This window comes from Vanessa tameamea, chromosome 4 (genome assembly GCF_037043105.1).
Source record: "Vanessa tameamea isolate UH-Manoa-2023 chromosome 4, ilVanTame1 primary haplotype, whole genome shotgun sequence".
Taxonomy (NCBI): domain Eukaryota; kingdom Metazoa; phylum Arthropoda; class Insecta; order Lepidoptera; family Nymphalidae; genus Vanessa; species Vanessa tameamea.
Window position 1 is genome coordinate 6661761 of NC_087312.1, and position 17876 is coordinate 6679636.

The 17876-nt window shown below is 31.4% G+C and overlaps 5 protein-coding genes across 7 annotated transcripts; 2 read left to right on the top strand and 3 right to left on the bottom strand.

The window, feature by feature from the left end:
• The first annotated feature begins 788 nt into the window (after positions 1-788).
• On the top strand, positions 789-3055 carry LOC113394590 (uncharacterized). The gene is made up of 2 exons (XM_064220687.1): positions 789-1086; positions 1266-3055. Exon 2 carries the CDS (start codon positions 1273-1275, stop codon positions 2842-2844), a length of 1572 nt encoding a protein of 523 aa, XP_064076757.1. The 5' UTR covers positions 789-1086; positions 1266-1272; the 3' UTR covers positions 2845-3055.
• Positions 3056-4864: 1809 nt separating this feature from the next.
• Positions 4865-5937, bottom strand: LOC113394609 (alpha N-terminal protein methyltransferase 1-like). The gene is made up of 2 exons (XM_026632001.2): positions 5304-5937; positions 4865-5136 (listed from the first exon to the last, which is right to left on the bottom strand). The coding sequence occupies exons 1-2, from the start codon at positions 5741-5743 to the stop codon at positions 4902-4904; spliced, it is 675 nt and encodes a 224-aa protein (XP_026487786.1). The 5' UTR covers positions 5744-5937; the 3' UTR covers positions 4865-4901.
• A 654-nt stretch (positions 5938-6591) lies between these two features.
• On the top strand, positions 6592-8064 carry LOC113394618 (large ribosomal subunit protein uL29). 2 transcript variants are annotated; one of them, XM_026632011.2, is made up of 3 exons: positions 6592-6678; positions 6994-7130; positions 7816-8064. In XM_026632011.2, the coding sequence occupies exons 1-3, from the start codon at positions 6676-6678 to the stop codon at positions 8045-8047; spliced, it is 372 nt and encodes a 123-aa protein (XP_026487796.1). In that variant the 5' UTR covers positions 6592-6675; the 3' UTR covers positions 8048-8064. The 2 variants fall into 2 exon arrangements, with proteins under 2 accessions (XP_026487796.1, XP_064076718.1); XM_064220648.1 differs by lacking the exon at positions 6592-6678 and adding an exon at positions 6800-6821.
• Positions 8065-8576: 512 nt separating this feature from the next.
• On the bottom strand, positions 8577-10475 carry LOC113394600 (GDP-fucose protein O-fucosyltransferase 1). The gene is made up of 4 exons (XM_026631987.2): positions 10238-10475; positions 9506-9958; positions 9112-9397; positions 8577-8942 (listed from the first exon to the last, which is right to left on the bottom strand). The coding sequence occupies exons 1-4, from the start codon at positions 10338-10340 to the stop codon at positions 8642-8644; spliced, it is 1143 nt and encodes a 380-aa protein (XP_026487772.1). The 5' UTR covers positions 10341-10475; the 3' UTR covers positions 8577-8641.
• A 3240-nt stretch (positions 10476-13715) lies between these two features.
• Positions 13716-17330, bottom strand: LOC113394598 (WD repeat-containing protein 55 homolog). Of its 2 annotated transcripts, none has more exons than XM_064220347.1 (5): positions 17115-17329; positions 16458-16792; positions 16055-16172; positions 14735-14903; positions 13716-14235 (listed from the first exon to the last, which is right to left on the bottom strand). In XM_064220347.1, the coding sequence occupies exons 1-5, from the start codon at positions 17215-17217 to the stop codon at positions 13737-13739; spliced, it is 1224 nt and encodes a 407-aa protein (XP_064076417.1). In that variant the 5' UTR covers positions 17218-17329; the 3' UTR covers positions 13716-13736. The 2 variants fall into 2 exon arrangements, with proteins under 2 accessions (XP_064076417.1, XP_026487768.1); XM_026631983.2 differs by having other exon boundaries at positions 13717-14235; positions 17112-17330.
• Between the last annotated feature and the right edge of the window lie 546 nt (positions 17331-17876).

Sequence of the window (17876 nt, forward strand, 5' to 3'; positions counted from 1 at the left end):
AAAGTTATTCAATTTAATTTTCCGCTTAAAATACGAGGAGTCACATTTAAAATTGGCACTCTGACTTTAATGTTTTTTATAATACCGCGTTCGACTTCTAGTTTGTACGGCCCTTCATATAATCAAACCCGAGTCTCCCTGAAATTAAGAATGTAGCAGTTTTATTTGAAATAAAGCAGATTTGTCTTACCGCTCCGTGATATAAGAATAGGGAATGGAGAGCTCACCTGTGTTTGCACAAACAATAATTATGTATAAGTGTAATACACTTATACATAATTATTTACATTTATAAATAATTTCTCATGGTCTAGTCTCAGGCCGTATTGAATCCCTGGGACAATACTATGAAATGATACTATGAATGAGTTATTTTTTATTGTTTACCTAATAATTTTGGAACATGAAAAATTTAAAATGTTATGAAAAAGTAGGTACTATGTGAATGTGTTCTTTTTTTTCTTTATGATAGAACGGATATAATTCCGGCCCTAGCTGGTCTCCTTATAAAAAATGGTCGCTGCGGCTGGAATCGGACAGATTCCTTGAAGGTCGTGCTTACTTCATTGTGTACTAGATATAGGTAACTACTATGTTATACCTACAACATTTAAGGCCGGTTGTATTATGAAATTCAAAATATTATATTTTGTAAAAAAAATTCATCATCTTGCCGTATGCAAAAATTCTATCAAATTGTTTTTTTAAACAGTGTTTTCTTTACACTTTATTTATTTTAAATCTAACTGTTTCAAGCGAATTTATAATGCAACGATAGTAACATCACTGCAGCTATAGTATCAAAATTCAAGCCCGGGATAAAAATAGACATGTTACATATTGTGTTATTCGGTCTATGCGTTCGTTTTATATTTTTCGTGTGTCCATTGGCAAAATTGAATTTCAATATAAAGCATTAAACTACGGGGAATGAAGTATTGTGACCAGTTTTAGTGAATTAAAAGTCATAATTATCAATTGTTATCGATTTATTTTTATAAACTTATGTAAACATAGGAATAGTTAAATATATATCGGAGAATTGTTTCAATTTCTGCGCATTACAGTTCGGAAGGAATTTCAAAGGTAACTTGCAAGAATATTGATTGAATTTCTGTACAGTGGTAATTTTTTTATAAATTTAAATAATTTGAAATATTAATTAAATTTGTCGCTAATTTTATTATGTGAATAAATTAAGTGAATTTTTAAAAATAAAATTCTTGTTTTTTCAATTTCAAAACGATAAAATTTTGTGATTGTAGTTTCATCATGACGCGATACAAAGAACCGAAACAACTAGAATGTCTGGCATTAATAAAACTTGGAGAGTGGATAGCAAACCAAGCGGAAACAAATATGAATCCAATTGCTTTACTGGCACAGCAAAATCCGAACACAGCTCAAACTACATTAAACCAAAAAATCGAAAATATACGTCGCTATTTAGATTTTTATGTCCCATGGATGCTTTACGACAAATTAGCAAATGAAGCTATTAAAGCTCTGTCTGAACTTTCAGAAAGAATGAAACATTCGTTGGGATTTCGGGGGTCAATGGGAAAATTCGTCAGTCAAATGAATGTAATTGTAAAAATGACTGAGGTGTTATTTACGAAAAATGTTACATACGTTTCTATTGATACAATACCAAAAATGATGCGTTCTGTTTTCTACTCAAAGCTAAATATGTTGTCTGGACTTGTTTACTTAAATTTGGGTTCTCTTTCTGGTGGCTGGAAAACTGCAGATATGGAGGAATCTATTATCCGGGCCTTAAAGCAACTTCATTGTCTTAAATATTTATTTATAAATTATGACTGTACAGATAATATATTAAAATGTATAGTAGAAAACTGCACTAAAATAAAGAAATTAGACCTGTCTTGTTCAAAATGCATCACAAACGAGAGTATCAATATAATAAGTAAGTTAAAATCTTTAAAGAGCATTCAGTTGTATCACACATTTGTTACATGGGAGGGATATGTAAACTTGCTGATTAATTGTCAACATTTAGAAGACATAGGCCGCTGTGATGAAATTGGTAAAGTACTAGAATTTATCCACATTAACTGTCCTGAAACTTGTCCGCTTAATCTAAAAATTTACGTTAGTAAATATGCTACAAGTCATCACTTACAATTAGCTGTACAAATGTGTCCTTATATTAGTGTAATGACTGTTTTTCATAATACTTTACAAAGTGATTTAATGGTATTAATAAGTTTAAAAGATTTGTATGATTTAAAGCTCTTATCATGCGATTTTTATGCCGATCAAATAAAACAAGTGCTTCAAGTTAAAGGATGTAATTTATTAAAGTTACATCTTGAACACGTAGATCAAATTGATTTGAATGCTCTTATGTATATAAGTCAGATGTGCCCTTTACTTGAGACTTTGACTTTCTATAATTGCACTTTAATTCAACATACTTCTCTATTTACAAAAAAATTGGAAATTTTACCGTTTAGAAACATAAAAAAATTAACTTGTGTATCGAGTTTTACAGATGAACAATTGATGTTTTTGTTGACTAATTGTATAAACGTAGAATTCATTCAAATAGGGACAGCTACTCAATTGACTGATGAATTTGTAGTAAAGTTATTAGATAAAAACCCACTAATATACTTAAAAGAGTTACGCATAATGCAATCAGATTTTTTAACTATGTTGTCTATAGAAAGAATAATACAGAGTTGTATGAACTTAGAAATATTAGTTGAATTAGAAAGTTGGTCCATATTATCGGACAGTGATCGAGAATACATACGAAACTATATAAAAATAAATAATTACAACGTAGATACATCTCCTATTCGTCGTTATGATGCATGAATAGAAAATAACGAATTAACTTTTATAGTAAAAATTTGATAGTTAAGCAGAATGTTTTTGTATTATTAGTATCTAATTACCCATTACTGTTTCTATTGTGACAGCGATTTTTGTTAATAGGTCAGTTTTTCCATTATTTATTTTTTCGTATAATACTTTATTTATTTTGTAATGAAGTATACATTAAGCCATAAAGAATATAATATTGGTACCCATGTCGTTTTATTACGTTTTATTAATATTATAGAGTCTCTTGGTGTGATGGTATTGTATTCATGATATTGCTATAAACTTAAAAACCTCGGTAAATGTTGTCTTTTATGAATACTAGCTTGGTTACAGGTGTAGCATTCCGAAGACTTATGTTAGAGCAAAACAATTTGAGTCATAAAAAACAATTATTTTAGCAGACAACCTGCGTGACCGTGATAATTGACACTGGCGCCCACGGTAGAGCAATTCAATGCATACAATCTGAATACAAATTTATGCATACTGTTTGCTTGAGGAGATGCCCGGCCTGGGCAAGGAAACCTCGATGCCCGTACCTGGCTTGACTAGAATTAAGCAGAACGACCACGATGATGGGATACTGCTATACTAAAAATACTCAAAAGTAATAATTCATTTAAAATAATGTCAAATGTAGTAATTATTAACTGTGCGTTTCAATAAATAAATATTCCGGATTTACGACCGTTATCTAACTAAAAAAAAAAGATTCGAGAAAGAGTAAAGTATATTTAAAAAATATTGAAGAGGGGAAGTGTGAATATACTAACTACTACTTTGTATTAGAATACATGTTTATAAACGGCTCGAGATCAAAATTCACTCGAACAGAAAAATTACCCACAGTCGCGCTACATATCTTTAAGAAGGTTCTCTATCATTACATGTAAGTATAATTATTATTTTTTGTCTAACTGAATGGGAGATCTCAAAATTGATTGTAACTAGCTTAACTGTAACGAACCTTTCTCGTTTCTGTCCTTGATATAAGGGTCTTATATGTAGTAGGCAGTTTTGAATAATGTATAATATACATATATATGTAAACTGATATACTGTATGGAATTTATAATTTTTAAACTTCCTGCACATGTGTTTCTACTACAAGGAACCAGACGGAAAGCAATATGCAGTTTTAGATTAAATTTAAGACAATTTACTGACTGTTCATATTAATTTATTACGAAATTGGTGAATGAATGTAATGAATCAAATTTTGTACCTACATCTTGTTTTAATGGTATCATTGAAAATAAAAATATATACCTTACGAGAATATTCAAATATGTAGGAATGATGTTTATAATATTAATGTATAAAATGTGAATCATATATTTTAATATCACACAAAAATTGATACCTCATGTAGGTCGGAGTACTGCATGTTAAACTTTGTGCTGCCAACATTTAATTTTTATTCATTTATATAAGGTTGCAATAGGCTAAATAGCCACTTGGGTGCAGGTCAGTCATCTCCTGGGCAACGGAGCCGACTTGAGCTTGCTCGTCAGCCACGGCTACGACTGACGCGGCGGTTATGCCACGGGTCGTTTTCCCTGAGGAGAACTTCTACGAGCCACGAACGGAACACTGCACGGGAGGGGTCACGGATGCGTTATATTGACATGATCCCGCAGCCACTCCAATCCGTGCCGAGTATGGCCATTACAGTGGGTTTTAGTGGGTAGGAATTCCACATAACGCGTTTTCCCCACCCAGGAAATACTGTGTGAAAAAAAAGGCTAAATAGCCCAGTGATTAGAACAAGTGCAGGTTTGTAAGGAAACCTTCATGAGATAACCTGCATGTATCAGGTGAAAGTCTGCCATAACTGTATCTATTAACTGACAGTGGAGCAGCATGGTGGAATATGCTTCAAAAATATGCTCCTCAAAATCATAGGAAGTATTAGTTGAGTAGAGGCACATTGGCAGGTTGTTACTTTAGGTTGGTGCTGTTGTGGGTGTGGCACTATTTACATAAATTTTCGGGATTTAAAAGGCATACATTTAATTAAATATTGTATATTATAACATAAACCAATGTTAAGATTCATCAGGGTCAACAGGGAGTAATGCAAACATGTAAACTGGGAAAATCCCCGTAGGAAAGTTGGTTTGTTTACTCTGTTTTATCCTTTTCAGTTTGGCTAGTTTAAATATTTTTAAATATTGCTTAAGGGGTCTTGTGACTGATGAATCTGTTTCATCAATCTCTATTTTTCCCGATGAAGTGACATTTTCTTTAACAATAAGAACTCCATTCTTTGAAAGGGCATCTCTGAAACAAGTTATAATAGCATTTAAACAATTACTTTACTAGTACAAAAGCATATAAAAATTAAAAATGACCAGATTCAACATAAGTAAGGATAAACAATAATATCTAATTTTGTGTTTATGAATAATGGCATGTCGACTTTACAGTATTTACTTGAATTAATTTACCTGCAGCATGTGAGATATGCAATCAAATCGATATCTGTTAAGTAACCTAAAACCCATTGATTCCAAATAATATCATATTTTCTCTCTGGTACAAATTTTTGTAAGCTTGTTTGATATAAACTGCCTATTTTAATTTTATTTTCTCCAACATAACTTGAAATGGCATTAATAAACTTTTCATCGGGTTCAATAACATCAACTCTTTCAAAGAGGGGTGCTAGTAGATGCTTAGTTATTCTACCTATACCAGCACCGCAATCAAGTGCTAATCCAGGTTTAGGTGCATTTTCTAATGCTAAAATTGATTTCAAAAATAGAGTTGAACCCTCAATATCTATATCTGATATATAACCAAAACCTCCAAGCACTCCATCTAATGTTGCTGGAATATCTGCCCAATATTCTGAAGCTTTTTTGTAGTTAATATTTTTTTCGGTCATAATTATTTTCTTTGTTATCAATGAATAACGTTAAATACAAAAACGTGCCACCATTGTAACTTTATTAAAATAACGCATAGGCAGCACAAACAATTACAACGTTCAATTTTGTTTTGGATCTTTGAAATGAACCTTTATTTTCTTCCAAATGTTTACTTCATTTAAATTTAAAAACCACAACTCCTATCGCATGTGCCTACATCAATAAAACAACATTCTAGCTATTTATATTTTCAATAAATATCTGTCAAATTGACATTAACTGTAAGTCAATATTTTGGGTACCTATTCTTTAAAAAGAACTCCAATATATAGGCAATGATTGCAAATATTTGCATTAAGCATTGAGCTGAGACAAGTCTACAATGTCAAACCAGTGTCTCTTTTTCTACCAATATTATACCCATATTGGAAAAGCCGTCCAAAGGTGTCGAAATAAAGACTTTCAATTATTTTCGTATAATAAAGTACCGTGGCCAGTGAGGTTTACGTTTCAAATCATTAACTACTACACTACTCTCTAAATAGTCACATCGTGCCTTTATTTGTCCTATATTATACAATTGCTAAAAAAATTACATAATAGTACTACTAGTTAATATTAGTTTTTTATAAATGATTTATTGCTAAAAATACCTAATAAATAAAAAATCATTGCTTTTTCGTATTCATTATCATTTGAAGCTAGCTATAGCATTCCGTTTTTCGTTCGTATTATGTATTAACTTAATTAAACGACAATTACTTTTACTTACTCATACAACAACATTTTTTTTTTAATCTTTAATTTATATTTATTAAAATAATTATTATGTTTTTAATAATTTCGTTTAAGCTTGCAACCTACTACAGAATTTTTGCTTGCAGGCTTGCAACACTAATATTATCTGTCTTTATGTCAGTTTAGGTGGTGACAAGAAGGTGTTTTGAAAATGGTGTGTAATATATTTTTTTAAAAATATCTAAATACATTATACACATCAAATGAGAATGTTTAATTTAAATTTGAAATAACTATTAAGTATTATTGTATAAATATTTTGATGTGTTGATTTTTAGTTTTTTCAAGTTAACAATGGTAAATTATTTCCTAAAACATTCCTCATGATAACAGTATTTATTGATACAGTTTTATATAATTTCCATCAAACAAATAATGAAATAGAAAAACAACGTTTATTGTTTAGTTCTAAGTACACGTAAAATGAAATTTGTGTGATTTTTAATTTATAACCATCAAAATTTAACAGGGGAAGGTTAAGTGCTCAGAATTACGCACCAAAGACAAAAAAGAACTCTTCAAGCAACTTGAAGAGTTAAAAACGGAGTTAACTAATCTCCGAGTAGCTAAAGTAACTGGAGGAGTTGCTTCAAAGCTATCTAAAATGTGAGTATATATTTATAAATGTATGTATAATTGTAGCAATTTTATAAATGATTAGCTTATTTAATAATATGAAATTTTACTTAAATTATAAAATAACAAATACAAATAAATTGCTATCAAAACAAGAAGTACTTAAATATAGTGAGAAGTCAAAACTTTAAATTGTGATTAAATTATTATATTGGATTCAGCTTAGATATATGTGTCACGGCTTACATTTCATTCTCGTTTTATTTCATATTGCAATAATCTTGTAGAAAGTTATTATATTGGACATTTTTTTTATTTGTTTATTAATGCCCATTTACTAAAGCATATCAATGTATTGATTACCTTATAAAGAGAAATCTTATTTTCTAACTGATAAGTTGCTAAGACAATCAGAACTAACTGAAATCATAAATTTAAAAAAAAGCAGTCAAATAATTATTGATATTCAAATATTATGCTTTGTTTTTTTTGCTCACTGCACTAGGTGTACTTTTAGTATTTTATGAAAACACTTAACAATGTCTCTTATAAAATATTGTATTTTATCAACTCGATTCATTCCGGATTTTTGCTTACTACAAAATTCTTCAAAATATTATATTCTTATATTTATTTGTTATTTAAAAATTTGTTTAATAACATAAGCTTATAAAATTTAATGTAACCATCAATAAGTTTTCCTTTTTTGTTCCAGACGTGTTGTCAGGAAAGCCATAGCACGTGTCTACATTGTCTACCATCAAAAAATGAAAGTTAATTTAAGAAATCATTACAAAAACAAAAAGTACAAGCCTCTTGATTTGAGACCCAAGAAGACTCGTGCCATGCGCAAGGCTCTTACTAAGCATGAGGCAAAAATCAAGACTCAAAAAGAGATCCGAAAGAAGTCTCTATTTCCACCTAGAGTGTATGCTGTAAAAGCTTAAATAAATTTTTAAATAACTGTTTGAGTTATTATTTTCTGCATTAAATTATTTACCTAAAATTTTTATCATGCAATAATGGCCATACAAAGTTAATTTTCGAAAATGCAGAGCATTTGAACTGTGACAATGAATCTACATAAATAATTTTGTCTGAATCAGAACAGTTTTGTCTTAAAAAGGGGAGCAATAACTTTGTTTTCTTGAAAATTCCTCTTATTTTAATTTAAAAAATTAATGGTAGTTTATAAACTGTTAACATGTGAATTTGGTGACCATTATCAAAAGCAAAAATTATAGGTTGCAAGTTACTAGGTTATTGCTATTTGCACTAATTGCACTTAAGTAATATTAAATTGAAGAAATTTGTCTAATTACACAAAGATGAAGAAAAAGAGATTCTTTTTTTTGCAGTCTTTATTTATCTTATAGAAAAATATCATCAAAGATTATTGTAACACTTTCTTATAAAATAGTTTTATTTAAATAATACTTATGAATTTAAAATTGAACAGTCGAAATCATTCAGATTATTATAACCAATCAACTGATTATTAAATACTTCTAACAGTTTTAAAATAAAATTGAGTTCATTTTTTAAAGCTCTTCATGTTTAGATTTTTTTCTATCGGGAAAGGACCAAAACTCTGAAGGCAATCCTTTAACATCTCTTTCTCTCTTGACAAATGCTGTGAATGATGAAACACAGTTCCCAATAAAGTAATTGGCTTGACCTAAGATGGCCAAGTCGAGATGAGGATTACTTGGTTTTAATCTATGTACAGTGACATCTATATATTTAAGAGCATTTTCAAAATCTTCTCCCATGTGATTAGAATCTGATGCAACAAAAACATGTTTTATATCCTTGTACTTTTTTAGTGCTCTTTTAACTTGTCTGAAAACAAGAAAATATTGATTAGTGAGAAGTTTATATACATGTGACATTAAACACACTCAATGTAGTAAGGAAGTTTAATCTTTAATTTTTCTTTCTGATTGTAAGTATAATTTCTTTAATTTAAAATATTTATAATATTTATTATATTATACCAACTCAAACTTACTTGATTATTTCACTTTTTTGTGGAAGGCACATTGAAGCTGTTAATTTTCCTCTTTCATTTTTATATCCAACACATTGTGGTGCTGAAAACAGCTTGGGACTGTCTGTTACATGTTGGCAAGCTTTCACCCAATCTTGTCCATTTCTCAGATGTATTCCCAGAAAACCTCCACCGCTCATGTTGTTTTTAATAAAAAGTTTTGTTTTATTAATAATGTCCTCATTCCAAGTAACATATTGTTGTAAATAAACATTTTCTGACTGAACTGGAAAACTTGCTGGAGCACCTGAAATTTGTTTTAAATTTTCAATATCAATAATACAATTCATTCAATATAAGTATTGCATTGTATGCATTTATAATAATTATCAAATGGCAACCCAAAAAAACAAACCTGTGAATGCTAATACTGGCCACTCAGTAGGGGGATATGTTTTTTTCCATAATTCCATCATGTTAACATTATGGGCATCATAATTAAGAGGTCCATAAAATTCTGATTTTACAAAGTCGATATGAAAAGTGTCCCAAAATGGACCAAAAGGGTTTCCAGATTTTGCATTACAGCTGTTTTGTATTTCTCCAATTCTTTGTGTATAACAAAATGAGATTCTTTCTTGTGGGGGCCATACATCATGAGCGATATTTCTCATGAAGTATTCCATTGTTACTACTTGATGATAGTTTTTGAAAGAATCAACATTAAAGTATGCATCAAAGGGAACTTGAATTGATCTGATTTCCCCATATCTATATTCAACCCATGGCGGCAATACAAGTGTTCTATTTATTCCTTTACTAAAGGCTAATGCCCCTAAAAAATGGTCAGCTTGATTTCCAAATCTACCTAAAATTAATGAAATAAATGCATTAATATCATACAAATTATATTTTATTTTTTAAACCTTTCTACCATAGTTAACGCAGTAATAGTAAATACACACTCACCTTTTACTTAAAAAAATACTGAATGGCGATAGAATATGTGATGAGTGGTGGTACTTATTTAGACGGGCTTGTACAAAAGTCTACTACCAAGTATTTGAGGTTAATTTTTAATATATTTCAACTTGTGCCTTAATAACAAACAAATAAAACGGGAAATTTAAAAATTTTATGTACTTACCCATACACGGACAATAAATAACATATCCGTCAATTTTCGTACCAAAAATGATAAGAATATTAAATGAAAAAAATATTGTTATTATAATTATGATTTTATCCATTTTGAACACTTAAGGAATGACAAAAACATATTGTTATTTTTGCAGCAGACCAACAATTATTTGATTATCTACAAATAAATAAAGTATTTTTTTACTTTTATTAACTATAAGATATTTTTCAGGTTATGTTTATAAAAAAAAAAACAATTGTCAATACGTAGGGACGTACGACATAGGTAGATAACCGAATACCGATTTACTATCGGTCTACCTGATATCAAATAACACTTTTAATAATGAGAAATGATTATGAACCCAACAATCTGTTAAAATTTAAAAAAATTTTGGTACATTCCATTATTAAGTGTTAATTTAAGTGATTGTTTAGGATTAATTATAAGTACGATAGAAATCATACCACATACATTTTACATTTAAAATATGGGTTTTCCGGGCGTTAATTAATAATTATTAATTATTTAGTATACTCAATCGTCATGTGATAAAATTAATTATTATCCTCTGAATTATATTTAATACTACCTACATATTATAGATGGTAGTGGACGTTTCCTCTACCAGTTTAGCTACCTATACCTAATGATACTGTCATACATGACGAACAGTAAGGAATAAAGATAATAAATAACTGCAAACTGGAAAAAAAAAATATTGTCGGAATACTAAGCTTAGCATACAGTAACTTTAAAAAAAAATTGGATTTAATAAAAATAAAATAGCAAATTACCGCACCCTTATGGGGAATGTTCTGATGAATTGTTTGAATTAATCTTTTTTTTTTTTTTTATATTAGAGGTGGCAAACGAGCAGGAGGCTCACCATTTCCATCAGGAAAGTGACTACCACCGCCCATGGACATCTGCAACACCGGGGGGCTTGCAGGTGCGTTGCCGGCCTTTCAGGAAAGAGTACGCTCTTTTCTTGAAGGTTTCTAAGTCGTATCGGTTCGGAAAAACCACCGGCGAAAGCTTCCACAGAGTGGTTGTGCGAGGCAGAAAGTGTCTTAAAAATCGCGCTGTTGTGGATTTTCGGACATCTAGGTGGTGCGGGTGATATTTGGAATTTTGACGAGATGTCCGACGGTGAAATTCAGCAGCCGGGATTAATCCGAACAATTCCTCGGAACATTCCCCGTGATAAATTCTGTAGAAGATGCAGAGCGATCCAACATCTCTACGCAAAGCCAAAGGATCAAGCAGATCGGAGGAGGCTTGATCGTCGATAATTCGAGCCGCTCTACGTTGGATATGGTCAAATAGAAGGAGCTGGTACTGGGGAGCACCCGCCCAGAGGTGAGAGCAGTATTCTATGTGAGGCCGAATTTGCGCCTTGTATAGTCTTAGACGATGGGCCGACGTGAAATACTGTCTTGCCTTGCTGAGCACACCGAGCTTTTTTGATGCCAATTTGGCTTTGCCTTCCAATTGACCGCGGAACTGAACGAGGCTCGAAACATCGACGCCAAGTATTCCGATACTAGCTGTGGCGGCTAACGGAATGTTCTCGAATCGTGGAGATACGACAAATGGTGTTTTTTTAGCAGTTAACGCGCAAACTTGCGTCTTTTTGGGGTTGAAATGGACTAGGTTTAGCCGAACCCAGTTCGAGACTTTGTTTAACGAAGACTCGATTTCAGACACAAGTTTGTTCCGGTTTTCTTCGACGTTTTCCCGAGAAATATTAACACGGCCGGTGTATGAGGTGTCTACGGTGCTGTCGTCTGCATAGCAGTGAATGTTACTGATTTGCAACATGTCATTGATATGCAGAAGAAACAGAGTGGGTGAAAGAACGCAGCCTTGTGGAACACCAGCATTGACGAATTTTAAGTCGGAGCATGCACCGTCGACAACGACCTTGATGCTCCGATCTGCCAAAAAACTGGTAATCCAATTGAGTAATTTCCCGGGAAGCCCATATGAAGGAAGCTTCGAAAGAAGCGCTTTGTGCCACACGCGATCGAAGGCCTTCGCTATGTCCAGACTGGCTGCTAATGCCTCCCCCTTGCTCTCAACTGCTTCCGCCCATTTATGAGTCAGGTAAACTAGAAGATCACCGGCTGAGCGACCCCGACGGAAACCGTACTGGCGGTCGCTAATCAACTGGTACTCCTCTAGGTACCGCAGAAGCTGGCAGTTAATAATGGACTCCATTACCTTGGAGGTGATGGCTATAGGCCTATAATTGGACGGGTCTAAGCGGTTGCCCTTTTTAGGGATCGGATGCACCAAAGTAGTCTTCCAGGAGTTCGGGACGACGCCGAATGCATAGGATTGCCGGAAAAGACGCGTTAAGACCGGTGCCAACTCGGGAGCACAAGTCCGTAGCACGATTGGAGGGATGCCATCGGGTCCACTCGACTTATGAATTTCCAAGGAAAGAAGTGCTTTACGAACTGCACTTTGCCGGAATGTAGCCTCCGGCATCGTGGTATCACACCGCGGGATTGTTGGTGGTGACTTTCCTCGGTCATCTAGAGTCGAGTTCGCCGCGAAGAGAGAGCCTAAAAGATCAGCTTTCTCCTTCGCGGTATGAGCCAATGACTCACCGTCTCTGTGCAAAGATGGAAAAGAGGGCTGACAGAAATTCCCTAAGACAGCCTTAGCGAGAGACCAGAACGCACGTGTTCCTGAAGGGAGGCGCACCAGTCTCTCGCCAATTCTGCCAATGCTCCGTCTTCGCCCTAGCAATCACGTTTTTGAAGGACCTAGAGGCAGTTATATTCCTTTCTGAATGCAGTGGTATTTACATCACGAGACGCCGATGCGTTAGCCCAGTCTTGGTAGCGTTCCCATTTTCGGCGTGAAGCCGTTTTGCAGAAACGACCAAACCAGGACTGGGACTTGCCACCGATGGGGACCGCAGAATACGGAATGAACAGTTTCATACCCTGAAGTACCACATCGGCGACAGAGTCAGCAACAACGCTCGGATAACTCTCAGCCTATGTATTTCATTTACGGACATCGCGTCAGAATCCGTTTCAGGTTGATGTCCAAAAATCGTCAAAACCGATCGATTTTTAAGGCATTTTCTGCTTCCCACAAGCCACAAACACTCCTTCAATAAACGAACCTACCCAGTACCCATTCCTTAAGTCCAGTAAGTGTTGCTGATGTCTATGGACGGTGTTAGTCACTTTTCATCAGTTGAAACTGCTGCTAATTTGCCACGTATTCCAAAAAAAGTTATTCTTAGGGCTGCATTATCTGGTATAAATCTTATATAATAAGTATATAATGGGATTAGAAGTTTTTTTAGTTTGGCATACAAAAAAGAAGTCTCTTGATTTATCAGTACCTATACATATATGTATAGGTACTGATAAATCAAGTTTATCATAAATCTATTTATAAATCATTTTTAGTGAAAAGACAAGAACATTTAAACTTTTTGTTTATTTTATTCAACATTAATCAACAGATTAAATATACATTACGCTAAACCAGAAAAAAAATCTGAAGCATTTTTTATATTACTTGATGGCAAATTATTGATCATATCCTTCTTTTTATTTTGTTTGTGGTTCACATCAATCATAGTATCAATTGATTCAAAGTAAGCAATATTCCAAAATTTGACATCATTATCGTGTGAGCAAGATGCAATATATTGGCCATCATGACTAATATCAAGAGCTTCTACTGGTAAACTATGTTGTCCTACAATTCCTAATTGCCGTTGTGGAAACATGTGTGCTGCTCTTAGAATCCCATCCTCTCCAGACGACACAACTATATTTTGTGTTATGGGTATCATACATTGTATGGAATGTTTCTGTCCAACATATTCATCACTATGTAATCCAAATTCTTTCCAGTTAAACAAGTAAAATTTACCCACTGATGATCCCACTAGTAACTTTGACTCTGAACGGAATAGTCCCATGCAAGTTAACTCTGATTCATACTGCTCCGATGATGTGTATATTTTACTAGAAATAATTATATTTGTTGAGATTATATTCATTCATCTATAATTATTGGTTCATTATGTTAAGCAGTTTTCGTGTAGTTTTTTAAATCATTTTACTATTTTCATTACATATCGTACAACTATCTATGAAGCATATTTCAAACATATCCCGATAAAAAAGTATAATGTCAAGTAAAAAATTATAATTATAGTAGGTTACAGATGTATTATAACAGTTTTAAAATATAGGAACAATAAAATAGGAAATTTAGGAACTAGGCATTAGTCTATTGAATTTATATTATGTATGTGGTTTAAGTACAAAATACAATATATCAGAGTAACAGAGTATTATCATTTTGACAATCAAAATGTTTTTATTTAAAAAACTATGGATATTTTGAGTTACAAAAAGTTTGCCTTTCAGAACTAAGTTAAAAATTGAATATTTAGGTAATATTATTAGTGTAATCATCTCAATAAATGTATGCATAACATGCCATATAAATGGAACTTACCTTCCTTTCAAATCAATAGAAGTGAGCATACCATCACCACCAGCGCAAACTAAGTACTTTTGAGCTTCATTAGTTATCATATCTGAAATATAATCTTCTCCAATTTTTAGGCTAAATATAGGATTTTGTTTCCTCATATCCCAAAGCTTAACTGTGCCACAATCATCACCTATAATTGAAATAAGTTAGTATATATATAGAAATAAATAGTTTATGAAAATATTGACTGTATATTGACTATTATTGCAGGCAAAGGCACTTAAATTTTAGTGCAAGCGACATTGATTATGACAAAAACTCATAATAATAAATGACTACCAAGGCAGTACAAATCTCATGAAGAATTTAAGTATGTCTTGAATATGATTACAGGAGAAGATGCATTATTGTTAACATAGTAGAATTACTACAAAATGGCAAAAATATAAATATACTTTATTCAAGACTGCTTTACAAGCACTTTTGAATAAACCTTTTACAGAACTATACTAAACAAAGCTAACAATGGTCCGCAATGTAGATTATACCGAGAAGAACCATCAAGAAACTTAGTAGTTACTATTATCCAACATTTGAGATAAATTATGTTGGAAGAATACAATTATATATATAATATATCCTACCTGAAAATCAACAAGTATTAGCTTCACATTTTTTTGTCATCTATATAATCTTGTGTTAATTAATATGTTTTATTTATTAATAATTTGAATTTATGTATCGGCAAAGTTAAATTTATCTCTGGAATTTTGCTATAGAAAAACCTTATTGTGGAACTGACTGAGGCTAGATTTAGAGGAGTGGAGGTGTATTGTTTTACAAATTAATATGAATAACTTCATTCGTAAGTTATGTTTTTAAATAATTTATTAACAGATAACCTTTTTTTTTCTTCTTTTTGAATCAGTAATATTTAAAACAGTAATCAATAAAAGTCTAAAATGCATGACACCTTGTATTTTACTACATCTATACATATATAACATGAAAATTGTTCAAATTATGTTCTTTTTGAAAATCTCTATTGAATCTTGAACTCGTATCATATGGAGGCATTGAGGGTACCCTAAATTAAGCCCTGCTAACAGGTATTTGTAATCAGAAGTACCTAATACAAGAACTTTAAAATATTTTTTTCATAAGTTTGATTTATATGTCAATTATTGAAAGGCTTTTTATTACTTTGCCTAGTTTTTAGCTACTTAAACACTCAAACATAGTTATAATAAATATTATCAAGCTGTTTTTATTTATTTTATTTGGAAAGAAAAGCTGGCTCTAATTACTTAACATAGTAATCTAAAATGTTTTAAACTTTACCTGTAACTATTTTATTACTATCCAAAGATATTAATTTATAAATTGGTTCTTCATGAGCATTTTCAAAACATTGCTTTAATTTTCCAGTTTCTACATCTGTTGCCATTATTGCTTTATCCTATAAGAAAAATTATAAATCCTAAAAAATTCTGTACTTATAAAATACAATAATATGCTCATCGCATTTTTAACCTTAGTCAAACAAAAATCCATGCAGAGGTTTGTGACTCAGGAATAATATTTTTGATTAATGTACTGTGATGTGTATTTGATACCTGTACTGTTGATATATATTTTTTTTCATGTTTCAGTTGGGTTTGAATATGCAGTACATTAACTTTAATGAATATATATATGCAAAACAATGTCTACTAGCTTTCAATAGTATTTATACAAAACTTACTTTTGCTGTAGTAAACATAATTAATCCTTCATCATCAAATTCAATATCCCTGCAAGCTTTTGTGTGTAGTTCTAGTGTGTTGATAAGTTTTGTTTCATCATTATTATACTCATAAAGTAAGACATCTCCAACTATATTTGCCAAGCCTATAATATTTTTATTAGGATGAAATGAAATATCTACTATGAAATCTTCACATTTAATACTTGGCGGATGATCTCGTGGTTTTGTTTTTTCTGCTTTAATAGCTTTTACAACTTCATCTTCATCATCACAATTATCAAGGTTCTCTTCCTGATTAATATTGTTCCCTGCATCTTCTTCATCCTCTCCTCCTATAATATTTAAAATTATATAGTCATTCATTTTGATACGGCATAAAAAGGCTGCAATAAGCCCATGACAGTTAAAAATGTGAGCTAGGTATATTAGGGTAATTGTCATCAAATGATTATCAAATGATTGATGATCAAATAATTAAAATATTTAAGTAAATAAAAAACAATAAGCCTCATATTATGTATATTGTTCACTATTGCAAATATAGTTAAATACGTATTCAATTTCCTTACATACAAAAAGACTAAGCAAAGAATTATTGAAGAATACTTATACTTAGTTCAAACAATAATGTTTTGATGTAAGACATATTACCACTTTCACTTAAGGACATATCATCATTTATATCTGAATCCTCTCCTAAGTCACTGCTGCTGTCATCAGAAGAATCTTTGTCAAAATCCCTAAAGTCAAGGGTCATTTTATAATTTTAATTCACACAATTTCGAATGAATTATGTTTAATGTGCTAAAATTGTTTTACAGAGGTTAAGTTAAAAGCAATACCATGCTAAATGTCAATGTCAACTGTCAAGGTATATGTAATATATATATATATATATATATATATATATATATATATATATATATATATATATATATATATATACACTATATATATCTACACTATAAATATGAGAAATTGATTAATACCAATACTTCCGGATAGAAATAATATTTTTTGACTAACATACGATACAAGGCCGCTATTTTTGTTTTATGTAGCTTTTTGTAAAATTCCACCAGAATAATAAAAATACAATTAATTAAAATTTTGTTTAATTTTTAATAAGCAATATTTGTTTGATATGAGGAGCATACATATATTTTGTATTTATCTACATAATGTGTATACTTTAACATATATAATGGAGGTGCCCCTTCTTTTTACATATATATTTTATCCCAAATTTGAAAAAAATATGCATATTACTGGTGGTTCATATTAACAGAAAATATGTATCAAATATAAACACAATCTTTAAGTGCTGTCGTATACTTTATCGTAATTTTATTTCATAATTGAATATTTTCACACCTTTGATATTTTTTTTACCAATTTGACGTTTCTCAAAAGTAA

Excerpts from the sequence above, each read along its gene's own strand:
- LOC113394590 (XM_064220687.1), top strand. The coding sequence starts at position 1,273 with ATGACGCGATACAAAGAACCGAAACAACTAGAATGTCTGGCATTAATA.
- LOC113394609 (XM_026632001.2), bottom strand. The coding sequence starts at position 5,743 with ATGACCGAAAAAAATATTAACTACAAAAAAGCTTCAGAATATTGGGCA. Across the intron at positions 5,137-5,303 it reads GCATATCTCACATGCTGCAG|AGATGCCCTTTCAAAGAATG; the intron begins GTAAATTAATTC and ends AACTTGTTTCAG.
- LOC113394618 (XM_026632011.2), top strand. Across the intron at positions 7,131-7,815 it reads GCTTCAAAGCTATCTAAAAT|ACGTGTTGTCAGGAAAGCCA; the intron begins GTGAGTATATAT and ends TTTTTGTTCCAG.
- LOC113394600 (XM_026631987.2), bottom strand. The coding sequence starts at position 10,340 with ATGGATAAAATCATAATTATAATAACAATATTTTTTTCATTTAATATT. Across the intron at positions 9,959-10,237 it reads TATTTATTGTCCGTGTATGG|GTAGATTTGGAAATCAAGCT; the intron begins GTAAGTACATAA and ends CATTAATTTTAG. Across the intron at positions 9,398-9,505 it reads GCCAGTATTAGCATTCACAG|GTGCTCCAGCAAGTTTTCCA; the intron begins GTTTGTTTTTTT and ends AACAAATTTCAG.
- LOC113394598 (XM_026631983.2), bottom strand. The coding sequence starts at position 17,217 with ATGACCCTTGACTTTAGGGATTTTGACAAAGATTCTTCTGATGACAGC. Across the intron at positions 16,173-16,457 it reads TTATGTTTACTACAGCAAAA|GATAAAGCAATAATGGCAAC; the intron begins GTAAGTTTTGTA and ends TTTTTCTTATAG. Across the intron at positions 14,236-14,734 it reads TCTATTGATTTGAAAGGAAG|TAAAATATACACATCATCGG; the intron begins GTAAGTTCCATT and ends AATTATTTCTAG.